This window comes from Lucilia cuprina, chromosome 6 (genome assembly GCF_022045245.1).
Source record: "Lucilia cuprina isolate Lc7/37 chromosome 6, ASM2204524v1, whole genome shotgun sequence".
Taxonomy (NCBI): domain Eukaryota; kingdom Metazoa; phylum Arthropoda; class Insecta; order Diptera; family Calliphoridae; genus Lucilia; species Lucilia cuprina.
Genome location: NC_060954.1, coordinates 21,056,995 through 21,081,199, shown reverse-complemented (window position 1 = coordinate 21,081,199; position 24,205 = coordinate 21,056,995). Strand labels below are relative to the sequence as shown.

Genomic DNA, 24,205 nt, shown 5'->3' with positions numbered 1-24,205 from the left:
ATTTAAAAAATTTTACATACACTGAAAATAATGCATGCATAACTTTACGAAAAAAAAAATTCGTAACTACTTTTTTCGTAATATATAAGAAAATTTCGTGTATAATACGAAATATTTTTTAATCAACCCCTTATCTAATTTTACGAAAGTACGAAAACCTGTCGTAATATCTTTTTTCGTATAAATTAAGAAACTTTGTTTTCTTTTACAAAAATAGTTTCTTTGAAGCATGTAATATTTAACGAAAGTAACGAATTTTTTTCGTAACAAGATTATTTAGTAATATACAAGAATTATTTTTGATTTTACAAAAAAATTATTTTGTTACGATTTTTTTTTTTTTTTTTGTTATTTTCGTAATTTTAAGGGAGTTAAAATAAACGTAATTTTTAAATTACAGGAAAATAGGCAGCTAATTTTTATGTTTTTTTAAAAACATAAAAAAAAAAATGTTTTTTTTTTAATTCGCAATCTTTTCCTAAATTTACAATAATTGTTTTAAAAGAACTAAAATATTTGTTTTACAAAAAAATCGTAAAATGAAAAAATTTTTTTCTAAAATTATATAAAATTATTTTGCATTTTACTAAAATATTTCGTACAATTTCGTATATATTACGAAAGAATTTCGTGGTGCGAAACCACGAAGCATTTCGTACAATGTACAACATTTTTCGTGTATATTAGACATGGATTATTTTCAGTGTACACTAATAATAAACCATGCTCAACTTTACGAAAAAAAAAAATCGTAACTTCTATTTTCGTAATATTTACAAAAATTTCGTGTATAATACGAAATATTATTTAATAAAACTCTTTTCTATTTTTACGAAAGTACAAAAACCTTTCGTAATATTTTTTTCTTAAATTTTAGCGAAATTAATTATATTATGATTAATTATATTATGATTAAATAAAACTACAACATTTTTAAAAAAAATTATGAAAAAGTATAATATTATTCTCGAATTATTTTCATAAAAAAATTAAAAATTCGTGTGGAGAATAATTTTGAATAAAATTAGAAAATTTATTTTAAAATGAACAAAAATGTTTGAATAAATTAATATTTCGTAAATTTTACCATATTTATTCAAAATTCCCTTTTTTCAATTTATATAAATTAATTTTGCAATATACTAAAATATTTCGTTCAATTTCTTATATATTACGAAAGAATTTCGTGATGCGAAACAACGAACGCTTCGTACAATGTACGACATTTTTCGTATATATTAGGCATGTATTTTTTTCAGTGTACAAATTTAAACCTTTTTTTTGTTGTAACATATTTGCTGTGGCTGGACATTATTTCCTCCGTTTAATACAGCTTTTGCTGAGTCGACAATCTTTGGCCGATTATGAAACTGGTCGTCCCAAAGAGAACATCGAATTCTAGGAAGGAAACTTTTTGTATTCTAATGTGCTTACGGATTATCAGACTTCTGAATGAACTTTAGACAAAAATATTTATATAATAAATTTATTCGATCAAAGTTTGTATAGATTAACTTGAAACGGACTTATAAAGACGTCAAAGTAGACTCAGGTCTCCATTTAAAGCTCTCTCTACCGCGATTGCAACCAAAATAAATACTTCTTATATTAATAAAAACCTGATCATTTCAAAATTACAACCAGCAAATAATAATTTGTGAAATGAAAAAAGCATGGCCTTGCTGAACTAAAAAGGGATCAAACCATTAGTTATCATCTTCATGATTCTAGTGATTTCGTAATTTCCAATACATAAAATTAGCTTCAATCGCGTAAAGAAAATAAATTTGTGATTACAATTACAAACTATTTAACAGCTTATATCTCATTTTGTTGCTAACTGTAAATGCAGTTTTAATGTAAATAATACAAACACACAAATTGCTGCTGTACACCGTTTCCCACTTTATGACAACACCGTCTTACTGTCCTGACATATCGTTTATTACATGAGTGGCATAATCCAAAAAGTCGTTTCGAAAAACATGTCTCTGAATGTTTAATAACACTATGCTACAAAAATAAATACCTTGGAAGTGATACTGTTTTTCTTAAAGGAAGATCCAAGTTGCAGTTTTTTTAAATTTGCCAAACACACACAAAATCTTGAGATATAAATGAATTAAGTAAGATTATTTTAGTTTCTATATAATATGTTTTTACTCAATGGATCAATTATTCACCAATCCAAATAAAATGAAGTTGGAAGATTTAAGTTTATATAAAAATTGCTTATTTGGAATTTTATTGTTATAATGATGATTTAAAGTTAATAATGATCGTTAAAACCGTTTTCTAAAGGGATTCATATATGAGGGTTAGGGCCAAAGTCATTTTTAAGTTATTTATGAGCGATAACGTAATTTTCAGAGATGATCTGTATAGAATAAATCTTAGGCCCATATCCTCCATACTTAACTGAATAATGCACATATTGGTACAAAAAACTAACTTGTGCAAAATTTCATTACAATTTTTGAGTTTTATGGGACTATACGAAATAGTGGATTGATATTCAACAAAACCGATACCAAACGAATTTTTCCTATAAGGAATATTTGTGGAAAATTTTAGACCGAACAAAGTGCACACAAAATGAATTTTGGGTTATAATATTTGCCAGATATATTGATATCAGAATATGAAAACAAAGTGCCGCCAGTATATACAACTACGATATAATCTACAGCTTTATTAGAAATTGGCATTACAATACAGTTAGTTAGGATCACAAAGAGCGCAGTAGAAGCACTGTACTGTGACTGATAATTAAAAAGCTAGATACAGGTTTCATCTTGAACAATATCAGGTATATTCTGAACTAAACTCTCTAGAAGTTCCCTCTGCTATACACAAAGCATGCAAAAGCGTATAATTTCACGGGGAACTGCGTAATACATCTAAATTTATAGACAAAGTATATTTTAAAAATTGATTAACAATTTTGTCATATTTTCAATCACGAATACACCAAAATTGTCTCCTTATTGATTTCTAGAACCTTTATAGTATTTTCCATAAATATAAAATATGTCCGTCTGTCTGTGTGTCCATGTAAACTTTGTGCGCACGCTACAGGTCGCAATTTTCAAGATTTTTTGATGGAATTTGGCAATTATTCTTTTCTTGTTTCAAGGAAGGACGCTATTGAAAATGATGAAATGAAATCGGTCCATTATTTCGCCTAGCCCCCCTACAACCACACCCACAACCGATTTTAGTGATCGGGTCTTGAAGGTCAAAATTCACTTATAATTTCTAATAAAACGATTAAAATCTACATAAATAACTTTGAAGTAGACGTAAATTCTTCTACCAAAATCTCTTCCACTTTTAGAAAATCTCTTTTCTTGCCAACAATACTTAAAAATATTACACAATAAGGTTAAAAAACATATTAAATGCTTTATTTTGTTTTAATTATCCATTATTTTAACATACTGACTGGTGTAAGGAATCATACTGTCGGCAATGTGCGACTATACATTCATACTTGTTTTTTTTTTTATTTCTATTCGAATGGGAAGTCGAATGATAATAAACATAAATTCATACAAAATTTGTTTTATATACCATTGATAAATGTTTATTGAATAAGAAAACCCCTCACAAATAAAATTGGTTTTAAATTTCGTTTAAAATTTATTTAGATTACAATTACTATTCTGAATTAATAATAATTATTATTAAATTATTTGGATATAAATAAAACGTTTATTTAATTCTAACAAAAGTTATAACAATATTGGTAATTGGTCTCGTTTTTTTTTTTAAATATGTAGTTTATTAATTAACCATGAAACAATAAACTTAATACATATCATCAGGAAAAAAGTGAGAACTTTCAAAAAAAAATTTTCTAATATTATCTAAAATTATCAAAAGCATACAAGAATACATACTTACTTGTTTTCTTACACCAATTTCCTTATTTTTATTGCATTTAAACCGTTGTGTTTATAAAGTAAAGTAAGGATTTTTTAAACCAATTAAAAACTATCAAAGTGAATGTATTTAAAACCCATCTAACGCGTTGTGAACATCTGCCAAACAAGTTGATGCTTGCAACGCGTCATCTATAAAAAATTAATTTTTGAATCGATCCTTATTTTTCCGCGTTTGGTGTGTCACTTGCAACTTTAAAAGTGTGAAACGCTTTATCGCCTTAACAGGTTTTATATTTAGATTCACTTTGTTAAAATTGAGGTTATAATTTATAAACTGTTTCTAATCGAATTGTTAATAATAATTATGATTTAAAATTATGTTAAAAATTATATAAATGTTGTGATATAAGAGGTGTTTACGTATGTATGTACAATGTTAAATGTATTGTACATGTGCTTGTATTTAAAATGTAAAGTATGTAATTAGTTTAAATTTGTAAGAAAATAAATATGTTTTAAACAATAACCATAATATAAAATATATTAATTATAATATTAATAATGATAATACACAATAAAAACAATAAAAAATATTGATTAACTAAAAAAATGCAAAAAATACAAAAATGATTTTTTTCTCATCAGCAGTTTAATTTGTCTTGAAGGTCAACAGTTGCAATTGTAAAATTCTATTATAAAAAAATGTTGTAAAAATCTGTAATAATTCTACAATAATTAAACAAACAAAATGATTTAATTATATTTTACAATCTAGCAGTCAAGTTTAAAGTCAATTAACCTTTATATTAACAGCCAATGAACAGGCAAGACAGAATTTTTCAGGCAAGACAGAAAATTTCATTTTGTTAAGATTTGTTATCATTCACATTCGTCGATTAGGTATACATATAAGTTTGACATTCTGTTTGTAATTTTTACAATATAATTTTCCTTTAATTACATATATACATATATACAGCGAATAACTTAAATAAGGAATTTAATTTTCATTTAAAATATCTTGACAATTAAATGTTGGATGATTACAAAATTATGGAATTTTATAGGCCATATTCTTAATATTAATTATGTGAAAAATGTGAGTGGATATAATTGGTTTTCTTTACTCATAATAAAATAAGAATTTTTTAAGCATCACTTGAATAGGAAATTTTTAATTTTATAATGCCATAACAATTAAACAGTTCAAAATTAACAACAAATTTGTTTAACATTTCCCCAAATATTGGAAAACACAGATAGAGTGTTATATTCGGCTATGACGAATCCTATATACCCACCATCGAACCTCGTGTGACTCGAATGAAACTTATATAGATGAAATTCGACACAAGCGTTAAAGAAATTTTCTTAAGGGAACCTTATATAGGGGGTAGGGTCAATTATGGGTCTCCATTTGGTGAACAGAATTTAGTTCGTATTAAATTTATTTATGTCGAATTTCATCGCTACACTCGCATTTTTAAGACATTAGTGAGCATTGCAGTCATTTTCTGAAGGGGACTTTACATGGGGGGTAGGGTCAATCATGGACCGATCTTCATAAATTTGTTTAGATAGATTTTGACTTGAATGAAACTTATGTCTAATTTCATGTATATATTAGTATTTTTAAGGCATTAAAGAGCGTTAAAGTCATTTTCTAAAGGGGACCTTATATGGGGGGTAGGGTCAATTATGGACCGATCCTCATGAAATGTTGCATAGTGATTTTGGATCATAAAAAACTTACTTATGTCGAATTTATTTTTAAACAAGTTTTGACTGTTAAAGCTGCTTTTCGAGGGGACACTTGTATGGGGGCTATCCTTAAACGTGGACCGATAATGCCTATTTTCAATACCAAACGATCCTTGCCTATAAGAAATATTTATGTGAAATTTCAACCCTCTAGCTCTTTCCATTCGGACTCTATCGTACTTTCAAAAGACAGACAGACGGAAGGGCAGACATGACATCTTTTTTAATGGCGGGTAAAAAAATGTATCTAAATAATATGGTTAACAAAATCAAAAAATTAATAACAAGTGTTTGTTCTTCGTATGTCAAATTAACTGCAGAAAACAGTAAAGGTCATTCGTAATTCAGCTCTGGGCGGATAAAGACCTACGTGCGTCATTGCCATTATCGTTTAAGGGTAATCAGGCCGTCCTTCTTCGAGAGTTTTGCGTTTCACTCTCGCATTGATTTAATGTGTGGCGTCGCATAGTTTCATGCATTAACCATAGGCATTCTTAGAGTACCAAACAAAATTCGTTTAAGATTTTGGTGAAGACCAGTAAACTCAGGAGCGGAGTTCCGAAGTTCCAGTTTCCTATATCCCTATATCCCTAGGTCGGATTGTCAGTTCTTGGACGAGGCTCTTTTAAGCGAAAGCCGTAAATGTTAATGGAGATTATGAATATTTTAAGGCCAAATAATCCCTCCTTTGTGATATCATACTGTTAAGGGGCCAACTTAAAAATAAAACAAACAATAAGGGGGTTATAGCGTTAACCCTAAAACGGAATAATAAAAATAGTCGATCATACATTTAATTTTTTAACCTTCGTATGTCCGCATACGAGCTGTGAAACTGATTAATAACAGGCGCTAGATTAAAAAAAACTTTGTCACATCACAACATTTTCACCAATAACTGCCTATATCTTAGGAGTATTGAGTTCGATACGCCCACTTTTTTATTATTATTTATTAACACAAATATTTTAAGAGTTTTTTTCAATCTTTTCAAAAAATATTTCGAGAAGTTTTGATGAATTTTTTTGCAGGTAGCATTTTTCCTAATCTATAACTGGACTGTTTTTTTTTAATTTCTAAATTTAAAAAACATTAAAATGAAAATCTGATTAGTAAATTGATAAAGTAATTATGAAAGAACTTTTTTAATACATTTTATGCAAGAACGTTATTTTTCATTGTCATCTACAAGTTGATGTTTAATGTAACTTATTTCATTTAATGGCTTGGTTGCCCTGTGTATTGAGTCCAAAAAAGACCTTGATTAAAGTTTTTTATGTAAATCAATTATTTTTATATAAAGATTATACATATTTTTATAATGCGATAATTTGTTAAAATAAAGTATAGAAAATTCGCATGTTATTTTTCCTAATTTGCTCTATAATCTAATAATATCAATATTTTATGATTTTAACATGTAAAATTTAATTTCTTTAAATCTGAATTTTCTTTATGAATTCAATTCTATAGACCGTATATGAGTATAATTATCATAGTGGACACTGAAGGGTTAAGTAAAGCTTAAATCAGTATTAGTAAAACTGATGTCGAGACTATAACAAATTTGTTTCCCCTATATATTAACTTTAAATTGCTCAAACATATTAATTAATTGTGCCGAATTTTAAATAACACAAACATACTACATATACCTACATATGTATGTTTATCGATCACTAGTTCTTTAAAATATGCTAATTTATTCTTATTTTTGTCTCACGTCCAGACAAATTTAATTAATTAATATCACTTGACATTAAATTAATTTAAATTAGGTTTCACGATTATATTTGTGGAACTGGTTAACTATTAGTTAATTATTTATATAATAAAATTAATATTGTAAATTGTTAATCGTTTCCAAAATATTGCATAATTTGTATTCATTTGCATTTCTTTTATACACAAATTATAATAAGTAACTAGGTAGATTTTAAATGTAAATTCGAATTCATCTTGATCAATAAGAGTAAAAAATTTTATTTATTATTACCTAGACATGATCAGTAGTAATAGGTACATTAAATCATCATTCCTTGTGTGAAAAAAAAATTATCTAAGAACAAACCGACATAATTTCCTTAAAAAATTATTTTTGACTTTCTGTATATGTGAATCAGTAGAAAATTAACGAATATGATTCAAAATAGTTGTTATTGTATTATTAAAAATCGGGAAAATCGGTCCACTACGTTCAGAGTTCTAAAACAAAACTTTACACCAATAAGACGCCTAGGAAGGTTAACATAAGAATTCTGCTAAATATGTATATACCGATGTTTATAAGCGAATTCATGTGGTCTGACATGTCTTTCTAAACATACCTCATTGTTTGCTTATTATCAGGAAATCAAAAATATGTCCTAAAAAGTGTTTTATGTACATTAAGTAGGGAGAAAAAAAATAGTTTTTAATATAAAGTTTTAATTATGTTATAATATTGAAAAGCTCAAATACAATGAAAATTATGTTCTGTTTCCCAAAAAAAGTATCCTAGTGTGAACCAGGTCTAAGACACATCATAAAAAACATTCATTTACACGCAGAAAAATAACATGATTCGACATCGTTACTACAACTATTCTATGGTCACTGTAACAATATATATTTTTCTATCGAAAACATATACATAACTGTTATTTAAATTAGTTTTATTTTTTGTTTTATTCTCGGAAATATAATTTATTAATGATAATGAAAAAAAATTGTTGTAAATAATATAATATATTTACAACCATAAAAATTTCATTTAAATAACCATTATATGTTATATTGTTATTTGTTAAATAACCATTGTATGTTATGTTGTTTAAAATAACCATTATGTATGTAGTATGCTGGTACAACAAAACAACTTAAGACATACACACCTCACACAGATTATCTTGTGCATGTCTTGTTTTACGTGATAATAAAATGATTTGAATTAATTTTCAATTGTTTATAATTTTACAGATTCAGTAATCAAAATAAATTTGATTTCGATAAATATTTTTCCCCGCTTTTAAATTATATTTTAATAGACAATTTATAAACTACTTGAAAAGTAGTTTTACTTCTTAAAAAAACCAAACTTGTATTCTAGTCAATCCAGCAAATCCTTTCGTGAGTAAAAACATTATCAATTGAGCTCTTCAAAGATCTTTAATAATTCAAATACCAACTCTTAACATTTAATAGAGCTATCAAAAGTTCATATATTTATTGTGGTTTTATATCAACATTATAGTTTATGGATATGTAAATAGATTTTTTACAGTTTTTTTTACTTTTACACTTTGTGAATCTAGCCAAAATTGCAATTAAGCAATTTGATATCAACCTTTTGTTTAAGACATTATTAACTTAGCAAATTTTAGTTAAAACCAGTTTTAAATGAAGACATTGAAATTAATTAATAAAAAAAATATATTAAAAAACTCATTTTAAAACAATAAATTCAGTATAAATAGCTTTATCTAGAAATATCAAAAACAGTATTTTATTACCCATAAACTTGTGAAGAACAAACAATTGCATTTTTAAACAATGAAATTTTTAGTCGTCATTGCAGTTTTAGCAGTTGCTGCCGCCGGTGTAGTAAATGCCCAAAGTGTAAATATAATATTTATTTAATTATTTACAACTTGAAATAAGTCAGATACTGTGTAAAAAACAATTTTGAATATAACATTTTATGTTTTGTTTTTTCCTCAGCCTGTACAAATTCCAGAAGAACAAAAACAACGTATACTTGAATACGCTGCTGTGTGTTCCCAGGAAAATTCTGTAGATAAAAATGTTATACAAGCCTTAAAAACCGGTCAATTCTCGAATGTAGATCAAAATGCCAAATGCTTTACTAACTGTTTCCTAGAAAAAGCTGGTCTTTTAGTCAATGGTCAAGTCCAGAATGCAGTAATATCAGCTAAATTAGGAGGTATCTTTGGAGCTGATAAAGTCAGTGCTGCCATGGCCCAATGTAATGATATAAAGGGAGCCGATAACTGTGAAACAGCATTTGAGCTGTATAAGTGTTATTTCAAAACAAATGCAGCACTTATTTAAATAACTATTTAGTGACAAAAACTAATGCATGTGAAATGATTTTAGAAATTACCAAAAGAAAAATTGTGATACATGAATAAGTAATTGGCAAATTAACGCAAAAAATTGTATATATTAAAGTTTTTTTTTTTGGGTGGGGGTCCTGAATTGTTACCAACATGGAACATTAATTGTAATTAAACCCATGTTGAGGTAGGACATTGGCTAAATGAGGAAACAACTTAAATACACGGCAACAGGCTTTCAGTTGTAACTACTTACCTATTAACATACTTTTCTGCTGTGAATTTGGACTATATATAATCGAGCCAGCTGAAGTATTTTTTTTAATTTGAAGTCATTAAAATTATTTAATCACAAACTTTGTATAAATTGATTATTTGTTTCAAAATATCTTTGAGTTAACACTGCATTCTCACTTTTTTTAACAATTTTCACCACCACCTCTATGGCAATGTATCAGTAATAGGAACTACGCATGAAAGAATCATAACAGCAACAAATACTTTTCCTACATTAGTCCACTGTTTTTTATGTACAAAATAAATACATATTTACATATTATGTATGTTTGTGTATTAGGGTAGGTCAAAAAACATTTTTGCTTGAAGCAATAATCACGTAACATCTGTTGTAAATTTTAACTTAATTTCGGAAGGTGGTTTTATATATGGAATTAGGTCTTAGGAATTTCAAATATTGAATAATTATCTGTTAAAGAGTACTTTTTGTCCAATATATTTAAATTTCATAATATTTAAACAATTTATTAACAAAAGGCTGATTTTCTGCAAGGTTATATTTGGGAAAGAGTGTCAAAACTACCGATACTCATGAAATCGCCACTATGCTGGGTAAATTAAGTTATTCTATGTTCAGCTCGTATTCATGACACAGCTAGAAACATACAGCTGATTTTGATAAATAATTAAAAATTAGAGACAGGTGCGAATCCACGGGGGGAAAAGTGAAATTCGTAGGCAATTCAAACTAAATTACGTACAGCTCTTCCGAAATGAAATTTGAATCGGAATTGATAAACTGGCTATTAGAAAATAATTTGAATTGTATTGTAATTGGCAAATATATAGATTATTATGTATATAATTTAACAATATAATAAATTCTAGTAAAGAATGATCCACCCTAATGTACAGCGTTATGCGATTGCTCTTACTGTTAATATAACAGTGTGAGTGTCATAGGTTCGTTGACTATTTGACGCGTTACGCTTCAGAATCTGAAGTTCATATTTGCTTGCTTTTTGATAAATTTTCGATATTAACTCACATAACTCAAAAAATCAGGTGTACTTGTAAAGGAAAATAAACCTAATACCTACATTTTTACCTAATATGTATAGTGATTTAGGTTTCTATAGTAAATTATGATTATACAAATTTACTTTCACCACATCTAAACTAAATGGTCTCTATATGTAAGGTAATGTGAAATTACGGAAGTGGACGTTATATGGGAGTTATAGTCTATGAACCGATAAGGAAACAAATTATTAAACGAAACTAATATTTTCTATATGTCCATAGCATAGTTCTGAAGGGAGGTATTAGCGAATTTTTTGATTAATATGGATGTATATGAGAGATATAAAAATTTTTGGAACGATTGCTAGATTTTCAAGATAATTTATCTGTATTCACAATGTTTGCCGAAACTGGGAAAATTTGTTACCAATGCCTTTTCACCATTTCTAAACCTGAAAAAAGTGAGAGTTACTCTAGTACAAATATGTGAGAACATAATCATAACATAACGCTAGAATAAAATCACAGGATTGAAATTTTTCAAAGGTAAAAATTACAAACGTCGTGGTAGTGTTGAATTTAAATCAATAAAATAATCGACACTAATTCATGATGTAAATGAGAGGGAGCTGAACTAGATTTTTCATATAATTATGATGGATGAATGACTTTTTTATTCAATCTTTTGTCCATATGTACATACTACATACATATGCATGTATGTATAAACATATAATTTTTTAATGAAAACAAGTGGGGTAGAATTTTTAAAACTATTCAGTAAAATTACATGTGGGGAGTTTGTGATTATGTTTGTTATTTTTGAAACAATGTCCACTATTTCGTTCGATCTTTAGTTTTTGAAAAGTTGTCATAGCATCAACATCAAATTGTGGGAAATATAAATAAAAATAAAATTATATAAGCATAAATATTAGATTAAAGTGAACTTTAATTATTTAAAGAAAAACATATCAAACCATAACGGACATTTGAAAATTAAAACAATATGAAATTAAATTGATTTACACATTTAAATGCAATAAAAGCAACGATGGATACGAAATGTTACTTTTCAATCTTAAATAAATTAATTTTACTCGGATTAATCTTTACTTCGCGGGCACAACAAACTCACATTAATTTAAAACAAGGAACATTAGTTGGGGTAAATAAGAATTGCCTAATTGATGATTGATAAACAAAGATCAACGAAATTTAGAAAAATGCCGAAACCGAAATATTTAACATATCTGAATACGTATTTTTTATCACATTAGATTTTTCAATTAAAAATTTTATTTTTAAGTTTTAGGCTGAAATATCTCAAAAAAAGGTTCAACAGACGTTAATACTTTATTTCAAAATCGACAGATAGTAAAAGTATTATGACATAAAAATTGTATAAATAAAGATGTCTATAATATCTCTCTTAAATAAATCCAAAAACGGTGAGAAATTCTAGATTCGATTTCAGCTCAATTCTTTCGACAATTCATACATAGCGATTCTGCTGAATCAGTTAAACAGTGAATGTTAATTAATCATGGTTCTTAAACATAAGGTTAAGATTTCAAAAGGAAAAATAATATATTCAAAATTATTATACCTTTATTTTCAATACTGTAAAATATAACGAAAATTTATATTTATGTATGTAGGAAAATATACATCCCTACAAGCAAGCAGATACGAAAACGATACGAATTCGTATTGCTTAGAAGAAAAAATTTATTGCGGCAACAATCATATTCGTATTGCGGAAGATACAGCCTTCGGGAGAGTTTGTGCGTCAGAGGCGAAACTTCTAAGCCATACTTTTTGATATGGGTAATCCATCGATATTAAAATCTAATTCTGTATTTTCTACACCATGTCCACTTATTGAAATAAAATCTGTTAAAGCATCCTCAAGTCCATAATGTATATACGTTCCTCCATCTATTTGAATAGTTTCGGCATCTTTTGGTGTTTGCTTAAGAGTTCTTACATCTTTTGGAAGGGGAACATCTATACTTCTAAGTATATCTAAAAGCTCGTTCATAGCTTTATTTGATACGAAGTTGCGTATTGACCAACTGCTAAGTCTTTCTTTAATACATTCATATTTGTCTAAATTTGATTTTACCGATGTGGCTTCGCTTATGTCATCATCGGTTTCGTAAAAATATGACGAAGTACTTACGTTTTCATATTCATTGTCGATATATGGAGTTTCTTCGTCTGATCTTTGTTCCGTATGAAAGAGTTTTCTTGGACTTGAATTTATCTGAAAAATTGTTGACATAGTGTTTGCCGCTTCTCTCTTACTTGCTTGGCGAATAGCGTGGGAATTCATTGTATAATTGTGGCAAATTATTTGAACGTTATAAAAATTTCCCGTTTATTATAAAAATATTAATTTTGAAATAAAGTTTTCTTATTGCAAATATATCTTCTGACTAAATTTATATTGATATTATAAATTACTTGCGTAGGTGATAATTCGTCAGGTTAATAATAAAGCAACATTTTAATGATAAAAACTACTTTATAAAATAATTATTTTTGTTTTTTGTTTGTTTCGAAATTTTCCTTAAAATAATAAAATATGATATTAAAAAAATATTGCTTAGATGATTTTCTTCTATGGAAGATATCTTCCAATTGTTTGTAGGGATATATATCAAAATTTTAAGGGTAACCAATAAGATATAGTTTGTTGGTGATTCGTTTTTAATGTAAAAAAATTAAAATTTTTTTACAACAATAAATTTTTAATAAAACATATTTTTTGAATTACGAATAAATTTGTTGATCGGAGCGTGTAAAACAATAATTTACGTTTATGTTCTTTAATATGAATTTTTATAATCATTGGGCATTTTCAACACGAATTATTATTAGGCTGTGTTGAATTTTATATACATATTTTTTGGTATATAACTACCATCAAAACATGTGACGTGTTTAAAGTTTATTACATACATATGTACCCAGTAAATACTTACATTGAAAACTAATGAGTTAAAATGCTAATAAAATAAAACCTCTTTTCACTACTTCTATTTTGCATTTTAACTCGTTATTTTAACACGGCGATGTCGCTTACAAATAGGGAGTTAAATAAGTATATTTTGCTTACAAAGTTGTTTTGTTTTTAATAATAAAAAGGAGCCAGTGAGAATACGAAACAGGGACTTCGGTTTGTTAGTTAAGTGTTCTACTCACTGCACTATCTGCTTATCTATTTTATTGTGCGTCAAATAATGGTTTTCAGACACAAACTTAATATTGTTTTCTTTTTTATAAAACATAATTCTTAAAACGCAATTTAATAAAATGTGCAAACAAAATGACAAAGCCGAAAATATAGTACTTCTATTTTAGATTAAAAGAAAGTCATTACTCGAGTACTTCAAAGTAATGCAGACGGCAAGTAAATAGTCATAAATAGTAAGGGGATATGGAAGTACAACCCATCACCCGGTTTTTTCTGGGTATGTATGTTCGTATTTAGTTTCAAAATTTACTTTATTTTTCAAATTGTAAGGTTGGTTTTTAAAATTTTCAAATCAATTTGAATGTACATAGAGTGTCCCGATGAACAGCCTTTTTAGCAATTTCATGTAGGAATACCTCTCAATCGATGCGTATTAATGTACTGAACACGAGTAAAATAAAAATATATTATTTTACGAATGGTCCTCAGTTCTTTACCAGCGATTAAAAAATTCTGATCTCAGTATAATTTGGGAAAAATAAAATAATTTTAAAATTTTTGTAGATTATTGAAAATTTTTAAAGTTATTACAAATTTCCCAGACCATTAACGTGTCTCAAGGCACATGAATTCGAAATCTGAAAAAAATACTTATTTTTGGATATATATTAAAAAAGACATTCTGTTTCTTAAAATATATCTATATTTACTCGGATATTAGTTTTTGTCTTTATAAGACAACGCAAACTATTTCTAGCTATGGTCAAAAATTTTTGATTTTGATAAGGCTAATAAACCGTAAAGAAATTAAATTAATATTTCTTACAAATTAACTATACCTGCGATTTGAACTCGGATTTCGGGAAAATCGCATGTTTTGTAATATTTTAGAAAATACGTATTAATTCTTTACTAGCGTACACAAATGGAGATTCGCTTCCCTAATCGAAATTAAATTAATAATTCAGATAATTAAAATATGTATGTAAAAACTATAACTGTAAAATGAAAAAGACAAAACACCATCAGATATGTAATGCACTCTACTCTCTTTTATCAATAAGCTCTTTTGTTAAAATTTTTATCTTTTTCTTGCTTTGTTTGTTTCTTAGTTCAAGCATACATACGTGTGACTTTTGTTTCTATGTATTAGTAAGAACTTTAAAAGCTTATAACTCCCACAATTGTTAGCCGATCTTACTAATATATATTGTGTACATCTGGGAAAAAATGATATGTTTCATTAAAGGGGTCATAAAAATAACGAAATATCATTTAATTATTTTGAATGAAAGTTTTATTAGGTATTAATTTACGCTCCTTTTTTTAGCAAAACCGTATTGGATACAAAATTGTATTTCCAAGGGATACAAAAACTTTTCTCCGGGATTTTGTGGTTTTTGTGATTTTTTGTTTTACTTGTATTAACATATACTTATTTTAAAAAGTCCAAATTTTTAAAAATTACAATAAAATATTTTGTTACTATTACTTCTGGAATGTCATAAAAATTCTTTTTTTTTAGTTAAAAGTTTTTCCAGATTCTGCACGATCAGCTGTCTATGCTTTTCTGGGAGTACCATATGCAGAACCACCAATAGAAGAGCTAAGATTTTCTGTAAGATGTTTTTATTTATTGTTTATATATGTACATACTATGTATATTTCATTGTAAAAAACTTTGCATATTATTTTAAACGTTCTTTAGCCACCAAAACCACACAGGGGCTGGAATCGAACCCTAGTAGCTATGACTATGAGACCAATATGTCCCCAACTTTCGAATACTATATATGACGAGGCGGCAACAGAAGACATTTTAGCACGTCCATCTGAAACCAATGAGGACTGTTTGTACTTAAATATTTGGGTTTCTGAGGTTAGTAATAAACTGAAGTAATTTTTATAAGATAAATAAATTGATGTATTGTTTGTTTACGTTTTAAGAATGGCCTGCGTTACGGAAACTTACCAGTACTTGTAATTTTAACAGGAGAAGACATGTCATACGATTGGCCTCGAAATAGAATCACCGGCTTAGATATTGCTGCGGAAGGATTTGTTGTCATAACAGTGCAATATCGCACAAATATATTCGGTTGGCTAAATGTGCCGGGCAATAGTGAATTAAGTGGAAATTATGGACTTCAGGATCAGTTCTTGGCACTTAAATGGATCGAAGAAAATATAAAAAACTTTGGAGGCAATTTAAATCAAATAACATTACTAGGACACGGAACCAGTGGAGCTCCGTGTGCTTTCTATCATTCTCTATTAAACAATGGAATGTTATATTCGTCTTCTCTTCCCTTTAACCAGCTGATTCTGATGTCTAGCGGAAATATAGAAGATGCTCTTCAACCGGTAGCTTTGGTGCAGGAAGCATCTAAGGTCATAGTAAAAAAACTAGGCTGTCAATTTGAGGAGTACAGCAGACAACTAGTTCAGTGTCTTCGATCGAAAAGTGTGAGTGATATGTTAAAAGCATTCGAAAGTGTTTACGATCATGGCAATGGTACTTATAAATTGGGCCCTACATTAAACATCAATTTGAAAGATATTTTGTACAATTCTACCATTATAAACAGTTTTCCACCATCAATAATTGGCATTACCTCGAATGAAGGAGCTTTCATGCAAGATTATTGGCTAGAATTATCTCGCGATAGTTACTCATCTTTGAAAACTTATATAAATTATACGTTATTAAGAAATGTGCTACCAGGACAAAGTCAGAATAATAACAACAGTAGTAGTAATCATGCTTTAGAAGCTCTAAACTGGCGTTATTTTAACGATAATTTGGAAGAGAATCCGATTCATTTGCTTGCTGCTTTACAAAGATTTGTATCGGAATATAAGTACGAAATTCCATTTTATACATTACTCAGTGTTTTGTCCAACGCCACAGTTTCACAAAACAATAACAAGTTATATGCGTATATAAATCATTTTACAAATGCCATGGATATTCGTGGAAAAATCAATTTCTTCGGTGGATCATCACATACCTCCGATTTGCCGCTGCTATTTGGACCGACATTATTCCAACAAATTTCACGACGTCGACTGAATATCGAGGAGGAAAAACTTTATAGAAAAATGAGAACACCTTTTATAAATTTTATTAAGAACGGTAATCCTACACCGGGCAGAGTTTACGATGGCTGGGTTCCGTATACGAATAAAAACAAATATATATATGATTTAGGAGATATATGGTCACCTGCTACAGAGGATTCCCTTTTATTAGACACAAAAAGTGTTCAACAAATCACACAACTTTTAATTAAGGATCAAAGTGCATCATCGACCCACTCCAGGCCAAATCGTAATGAATTCAGTAACTCTTATCAGATGCCTAAAAATAATGACCGTGGAGCAATAACCACACGCGTACGAAATTCTCCTTACACTGCTCATTTAATGAGAGTATATGGATTTTGGGAAGTATTTCTACCTCAGGCCATATCTAAGGAATATGCCCAACGCACCGATGAAACGGCGATTACACAACATTTACTTTTCATGGAGGCTTCAGCCGATGCTGCTCGTTTTAAGCATGGATTTTTTGTAATGTTGGGTCTTGTGCTGCTTCTGTTGACACTGCTTTGCTTATGTGTGTATTTATTGCGCCGTGATCCATTGTCTCCTTCGCCCCAATTTGATTGTGGTTTATGACACAAGTGGCTTCTGCGGCCGTCGACAATTTTTAAACGTTCCCGCAGTACGAATTCAAATACTAGAGTTGCTAATGAATTCCGACGTTCAACAGCGAGTAACAACTGGAACAGTCGTCAGTCGAAACTAACAAACAAACAGCAACATCATCAACATACCACCGCATCTCAGCCACAAGATTTTAAATATCGTCCCAGACAACTAGAACGCGCAATAACAGAAGTGCCTATAAAAAGCTCAAAGAAAACATATAAATCAGAAAAGGAATTCATGGATTTGGCGAAAAGTCCTAATTTATTGAAAACCATTACTGAATCCGTCGTAGTTCATCAAAATATGAACTCTCCCCATGGTATGCAATATACTGATCATGTGGGTATTAAAAACTGGCAGTATCAACTGACATGCGATAAGTTGTAAATTAAAATATGTTTGTACATTATTAAATAATGATCAAATCTAATCGTCTTAATATTACGATCTATTTTAAATAAATACATTCAATGTATTTTTATATGTATTAGTTTTTAAACCAAAGATTAGAATAAATAACTATTATAAGGGATATGAGACCACATTTTTTAAAACTTTGACTACTTTAATTATTTTTAATTTCTGATGTGTATTTTTATATCTATGAATTAAGAAATAAAATGAATATTTTTCGAAAAATTATTGAAATTTCATTTTGCTCTTCGACATTTTCAGAAATATGTAATAAGAATTAGGATCCTCATTTCAAAATCTAGTACCAAAACATGTAAATTATATTATTAAACATTTATTTTTTGTTTAACTTTTTTGTTAAACTCACGTTAAGATACTCAATATGGGGTACCATTTGAAAAGTCCATTTAAGGCCACAACTATCGCTACACTCGTAATTTTAAGCCATTAATGAGCGTTTCAGTCATTTCCTGAAGAGGACCTAATATATAGTAGGGTCAATCATGTACCGAACCTCATAAAGTTTTTTAGATAGATTTTGACTCGTATGAAACATACTTATGTCGAATTTCATCTATATACTAGTGTTTTTAAGCCAGTAATGAGCGTTGAAGTCCATTTGTGAAGGGGACCTTATATGGGAAGTAGGGTCAATTATGTACCGATCCTCGTAAATTTTTGTGATTTTGGATCATAAGAATATTACTTATGTCGAATTTCATTGCTATATTTGTATTTTTAAACAAGTTATGACTGTTAAAGCACCTTTTCGAGGGGCCACTTGTATGGGGTCTATCCGAAAACGTGGACCGATATGGCCCATTTTCAACAAACCTTACCTATAAGAAATATTTATGTAAAATTTCAACCCTCTAGCTCTTTCGATTCGGACTCTATCGTGCTTTCAACAGACAGAGAGACAGATCGTCTTAGAATTTAATGACGACCCATAATATAAATGCTATTGTGGGTCTATGACCAATATTTCGATGTGTTACAAACGGAATGACAAAAACAATATAAACCTTATCTTTTTTGATAGTGGGTATAAAAACTAGAAAGACATTGGCCTAGCGCATAAGAGGAATAAATGGTTAGATCCTTTGAAGAACAGTAACTTAAGCTCAGGTGTTAGTAAGCTGTGGTCTACAGTTCGGTCTCTCTCCAACCCGACGAAGTAGGATGACATGGTCGCGATTAAGTTAGCAGACACCACAATTTTCTTCTAAAGTTGCAGAGGCCAGCAATGCAGCCAAACCATCTAAGGCGATTGGCCCCGACGGCATATCTATGCTGATGCTGAAACACCTTGGCAAACGGGGAGTCGAGTACTTGACAATGGTTTTTAACCTGTCAATGAGCAGCCTAATAATACCCAATGCCTGGAAAAAGGGTAGAGACATCCCGATACTGAAACCAGGGAAGAACGCGACAGAGAATTAATTCTACAGACCGATTTTCCTATTGTCACCAGTCGCGAAGGCTCTTGAGGCGCTTCTCACATCTCACAAGGCTTAAACCAGCAGAGGACTTGTGAAAGGACACTCCAAGTGGCGCTAGACTTAGTCACAGCAAAAAGTATAACTTTAATTTCGAGCTCAAATTCTCAAATTTCCAGAAAATACTTTTCCAAAGAGATTAAACCATAAAATAGGTATACATAGAAATGAAACTGAGAATAACAAAACCTAAGTCTGCTGTCAAAAACCTAAATCGTGAGAATGTAGTAGTTGAAAAATATATAACCCAACAAATTAAATATATTAAATTAATCAATGGAATTTGGCACAGGATCTTTTATAGTACCGTAGACGAAGCCTATTAAAAATAGTTAACATCGGTCCATTATTTCACCTAGGACAAACACAACTGAACCCGCCACATAAGTCTTTTAAGTTCATAATTATGTTGAATATACTCTTATATCGACAAAAAGATTCAAAACCAAGTTCTATACTAGTCTTGATGACATGAGCTTTAAAATTAGAGCCTCATTTGATCCTAGCCCCCGTAAAAAGCCTCCTTCAAAATTTGACTTAAGTGTCCGCAGTTTTATTCAACAATAAATGACTTAAGTATATCCGAGGCAAGGTATAATTCAACTTAAATGTTTCATTATGAAAACTAATTTATATGCAAATCCCTGAAACTTTTTCTAACAAATCCCTGAAACTTTTTCTAACTAACAACAAAATTTAAATATCAAAATTCGCGTATTTCTTTTAGTTTTATAATATTTATATAGCTTTTCATGAAAATTTTGTATTTAAATTATTTTTATGTATGTTTGAAATATTTTTCAAATGTTTGTATACAGAAAAAAGTTTCAGCATAAATATTATAAACTGCTTTCATCGATAAAAGTTAATAACATGGTATAAAGAAAACAAGGTAACTCCGTTCTCTCTCAATGAAAAGTTTTTTGACGTAAATAAGAATTATTGAAATTTATTTTTTGTAAACAAATAACGAAAAACGGTGCCACACATGTAGTAGGGGACATCATTTTTAGGAAATTAGAAATAAAAAATGCGTATAACTTTTAATTTAATCATTTAAAATTGTGTGCACTAACGATATTAAAAAAACGGTCCAGCATATAAAAGGACCATACTAAACCCCACAAGTACTGTGAATAATCTTGCATTGGCACTAAAACAAAATATCAGCAGAACACATCACTCATAAGAAACTTCTGCAATTGGACACAAGATGAAGTAATGAAATTATGTTTTTAGAGAGAATGGCACTACTTACAAGCAAACAAGCAAAGAAAGGACCTTATAAAATGTTTATTATTTTCTTTGCTATTAGAATTTCATATTGATTAATATTTCAATTTAATTTGAAAAATATTTTCCATTTTATATTTTTAAATTGAAAAAAAAAATAAAAAGAAAACAAAAAACTCAGATTTATAAAGTAAACGTCAGAAGTTTAATATGACTACGAAAAGAGAGAACGGTTATACCTTTATTTATGGTTAATAATATTTAAGAATAAGTTCCTAAATTGTATGAATTTTTATTTTTTTAACATAATCTAGAAGCCTTGGCTTAAGATATTTCAAATATATTTTTATTTTCTATTTGTTAAAAAATGCTTTAAATTTTCTTAGGAAAATTTTGTGTCTGTTTATGATTTTTAGAATAAAATCGATGATATCTGCGCGTAATTGGCGGGATTTTAAGAACAAAAGATATTTAGCTATGTTTACTGATGTTTTCTTATTTAAGATATAGTTTTTCAGCATTTCAATTTATATTTTTATTATACAAAATACGCTAATAAAGGATAATAAAGGATTAGCAATTTGTTTATGAATATTGTCATGTTCGATTCATACAATTTATTATAAAATTCATTCCATTGGAAACAAAATATATTGAAATGATATTAAATAATTTATATATGGAGTATAATTATGGAGTTATGTGCTTGCAAGGTATGATAAATGGTAATTTATATGAATTTGATTTAAAGTTCTAAAAAAAGTACTAACACAAGTTTGACAGCACAGAAAAATAACTCAATTTATAACATCTTAGATTAGGCCACTTGAATTTTTCAGATGTGCAAAAATTCTTATCTTTAGTTGATGGATTGTTTCAATAAAATCAGGAGACAAATAGTTTTGCGAATCTTGTGTTTTAGAAAAGCAGAAAGCCATGTTGTTGTTTTCAACTTATACATTGTGACGTTTGTGGCCCAATTATGACAACTTCTTTGCTTGGGAAACGGTATTTTCTTAGGTTTATTGACGATAACTTCCATTATATATTTGTTATCAATTAAGTCAGAAGTTATTGAATATTTTAAAATATTCAAATCCATGCACAATTGCAAGATCTCAAACTTAAGGTGCGACAATGTACATGTGCACACACCATAGTAGAATGGAACTGCTGAACGCGTGAATAGGACGTCCTATGATATCGTATTCGGGGTTAAATAAACAGTTGCGGTCAGACGCAATATATTGAGCAAATTATCTTACAAAAAGTCTAATGAGTGCAATTTGTCAAAAGAAGACTTCTGCGGAAATTTGGTATGGTGTTAAACCAAATTTGGTAAATATAAAGATAGTTGATTGTAATGCCTACTCTCATATACCGAAAATGCACAGAAAGAAATTGGATATGAAATCATGGAAATCACTGATAATAGTAGGTTACAGTGGTAATGGTTATCATCTTTGGGATTGTGAAAATCGAAAAATAGAGCTGGCTAGATATGTAATTTTTAACGAACGCTATTGAAAATGGATGAAATCGATCCATTATTTCACCTAGCCCCCATACAGCCTTACGCCCCGCATAGGGCTTTTGGGCTTATAATTACATTATTATGACAACAAAAATCGGAAAACTTAGTTTTATAGAACTTTTAAATACACAACCAATTCTTAATTGATCGGGCCTAATTTGACAAAATCTACATAAATAACCTTGAAGTAGACGTAAATTCCTCTACCAAAATTTATAAGGATAGGTCCACATATAAATATTTTACGATTCTAAATCCACTTAATATACTAAATTTGATTAAAAACAAGTCGAGAATGTATTTTTTCGAACAGGATTTACTTATGCTACACTGATTTGTGTCTCGGATAAATAAATGCAACTTTTAGATACCATTCAAAGTGAATGTTTTTATCGAAAAAATTTCGAAATAAAAAATATTTTGGCACGTTATTTTTAAAATAAAATACAATGCCAAAATCGACAAAAAAATAAGAAATGATCGTAAAAGTTATTTATTTTTCATAATAAAGTATTCATCTTCAATATAACTTTGTTTCCGATACATTTATGTAATTTATGGACGTAAAACAAATTTTCTTAAAAAGTGTTTATATGGGGACCAAGGGCAAATATAGACCGACCCAGATCAATTTTTGTAAATAGATTTTTATTTATGTAAGATTTATTTTTTTTATAAGTGAGTAAGGGAGCTAAGGTCTAATGAGGGCCGATCTTTACCACATTTGGCAAGGTCATCAAGGCTTGTATAAAACTTATTTGTTCTGTTGTATGGGGGCTAGGTGAAATAATATGCCGAATTTCACCATTTTCATTAGTCCTTAGCCCAAAAAACGTGTGTATCAAATTTCATCCAATTATCTTGAAAACGGAAGAAATTAAAAACAAAATTCAGAATTTAACAAATATGTATATACAGGTCTATTTCAAATAAAATTTAAATTTCCTACACTCTACACCGCTATACACGCTGTTAATTCACATCTCTATCAGTGATACTTTAAACAAGACTATGGACCAGACTATAGACTACAATATATGCTAGATTATAGGCTTGACTATAAACTAGATTATAGATTAGATTATATGCTAGACTATAAACTAGATTATAGATTAGACTATAGGCTAGACTGTAGATTAGACTATAGACTGAACAATAGACTATGCAGTAGTTTTCCGATTTAACGACCATTCAATTCTACGAACATCGCATTTAACGAACTAGCTAATTTTTCCTATTGACTACCTTAAATAACGAACAAAACTTGTTTTTTGTACTCTGTTTAACGAACTAATAAAATATTATTATTTAAATTAAGATAAAATGACATTTATTAAAAATAACAAATAACCTAAGTTGTAGCAAGCGGTGCTTTTATACCCAAAACTGTAACTCATTCTGTGTTCTTATTAAATTTTAGTTCGATGTAGCTATGTTCGTCCGTCCTTCAGATAATGACTTTAACGCTCAATACTCGCTTAACAATACGAGTACGCCGAGTACTAACCGATATCTCTAACAAATTTTATGGGAATCGGTCTATAATTGACCTTACCCTCCATATCAGGCCCCTTTAAGAAAATTACTTCAACACTCATTACTCGCTTAAAAATACGAGTATAGCGATGAACTTCGAGAAATAACTT

At 28.9% G+C, this 24,205-nt stretch overlaps 2 protein-coding genes across 2 annotated transcripts; both read left to right on the top strand.

Moving 5' to 3' along the window:
• Window positions 1-9,108: 9,108 nt before the first annotated feature.
• LOC111677300 (general odorant-binding protein 56d-like) lies at window positions 9,109-9,805 on the top strand. The gene is made up of 2 exons (XM_023438387.2): window positions 9,109-9,245; window positions 9,348-9,805. Exons 1-2 carry the CDS (start codon window positions 9,180-9,182, stop codon window positions 9,696-9,698), a joined length of 417 nt encoding a protein of 138 aa, XP_023294155.2. The 5' UTR covers window positions 9,109-9,179; the 3' UTR covers window positions 9,699-9,805.
• Window positions 9,806-11,817: 2,012 nt separating this feature from the next.
• Window positions 11,818-18,518, top strand: LOC111677296 (pyrethroid hydrolase Ces2a). Its single transcript, XM_023438383.2, has 4 exons — window positions 11,818-12,131; window positions 15,691-15,783; window positions 15,874-16,044; window positions 16,113-18,518. The coding sequence occupies exons 1-4, from the start codon at window positions 12,018-12,020 to the stop codon at window positions 17,844-17,846; spliced, it is 2,112 nt and encodes a 703-aa protein (XP_023294151.1). The 5' UTR covers window positions 11,818-12,017; the 3' UTR covers window positions 17,847-18,518.
• The last annotated feature ends 5,687 nt before the right edge of the window (window positions 18,519-24,205 follow it).

What these genes read in the sequence shown, in the direction of transcription:
- LOC111677300 (XM_023438387.2), top strand. Translation starts at nt 9,180, where the DNA reads ATGAAATTTTTAGTCGTCATTGCAGTTTTAGCAGTTGCTGCCGCCGGT. An exon ending in GTGTAGTAAATGCCCAAAGT is followed by an intron (nt 9,246 to 9,347) that starts GTAAATATAATA and finishes TTTTTTCCTCAG; the next exon opens with CCTGTACAAATTCCAGAAGA.
- LOC111677296 (XM_023438383.2), top strand. Translation starts at nt 12,018, where the DNA reads ATGGATACGAAATGTTACTTTTCAATCTTAAATAAATTAATTTTACTC. An exon ending in AACAAGGAACATTAGTTGGG is followed by an intron (nt 12,132 to 15,690) that starts GTAAATAAGAAT and finishes CTTTTTTTTTAG; the next exon opens with TTAAAAGTTTTTCCAGATTC. An exon ending in TAAATATTTGGGTTTCTGAG is followed by an intron (nt 16,045 to 16,112) that starts GTTAGTAATAAA and finishes TTACGTTTTAAG; the next exon opens with AATGGCCTGCGTTACGGAAA.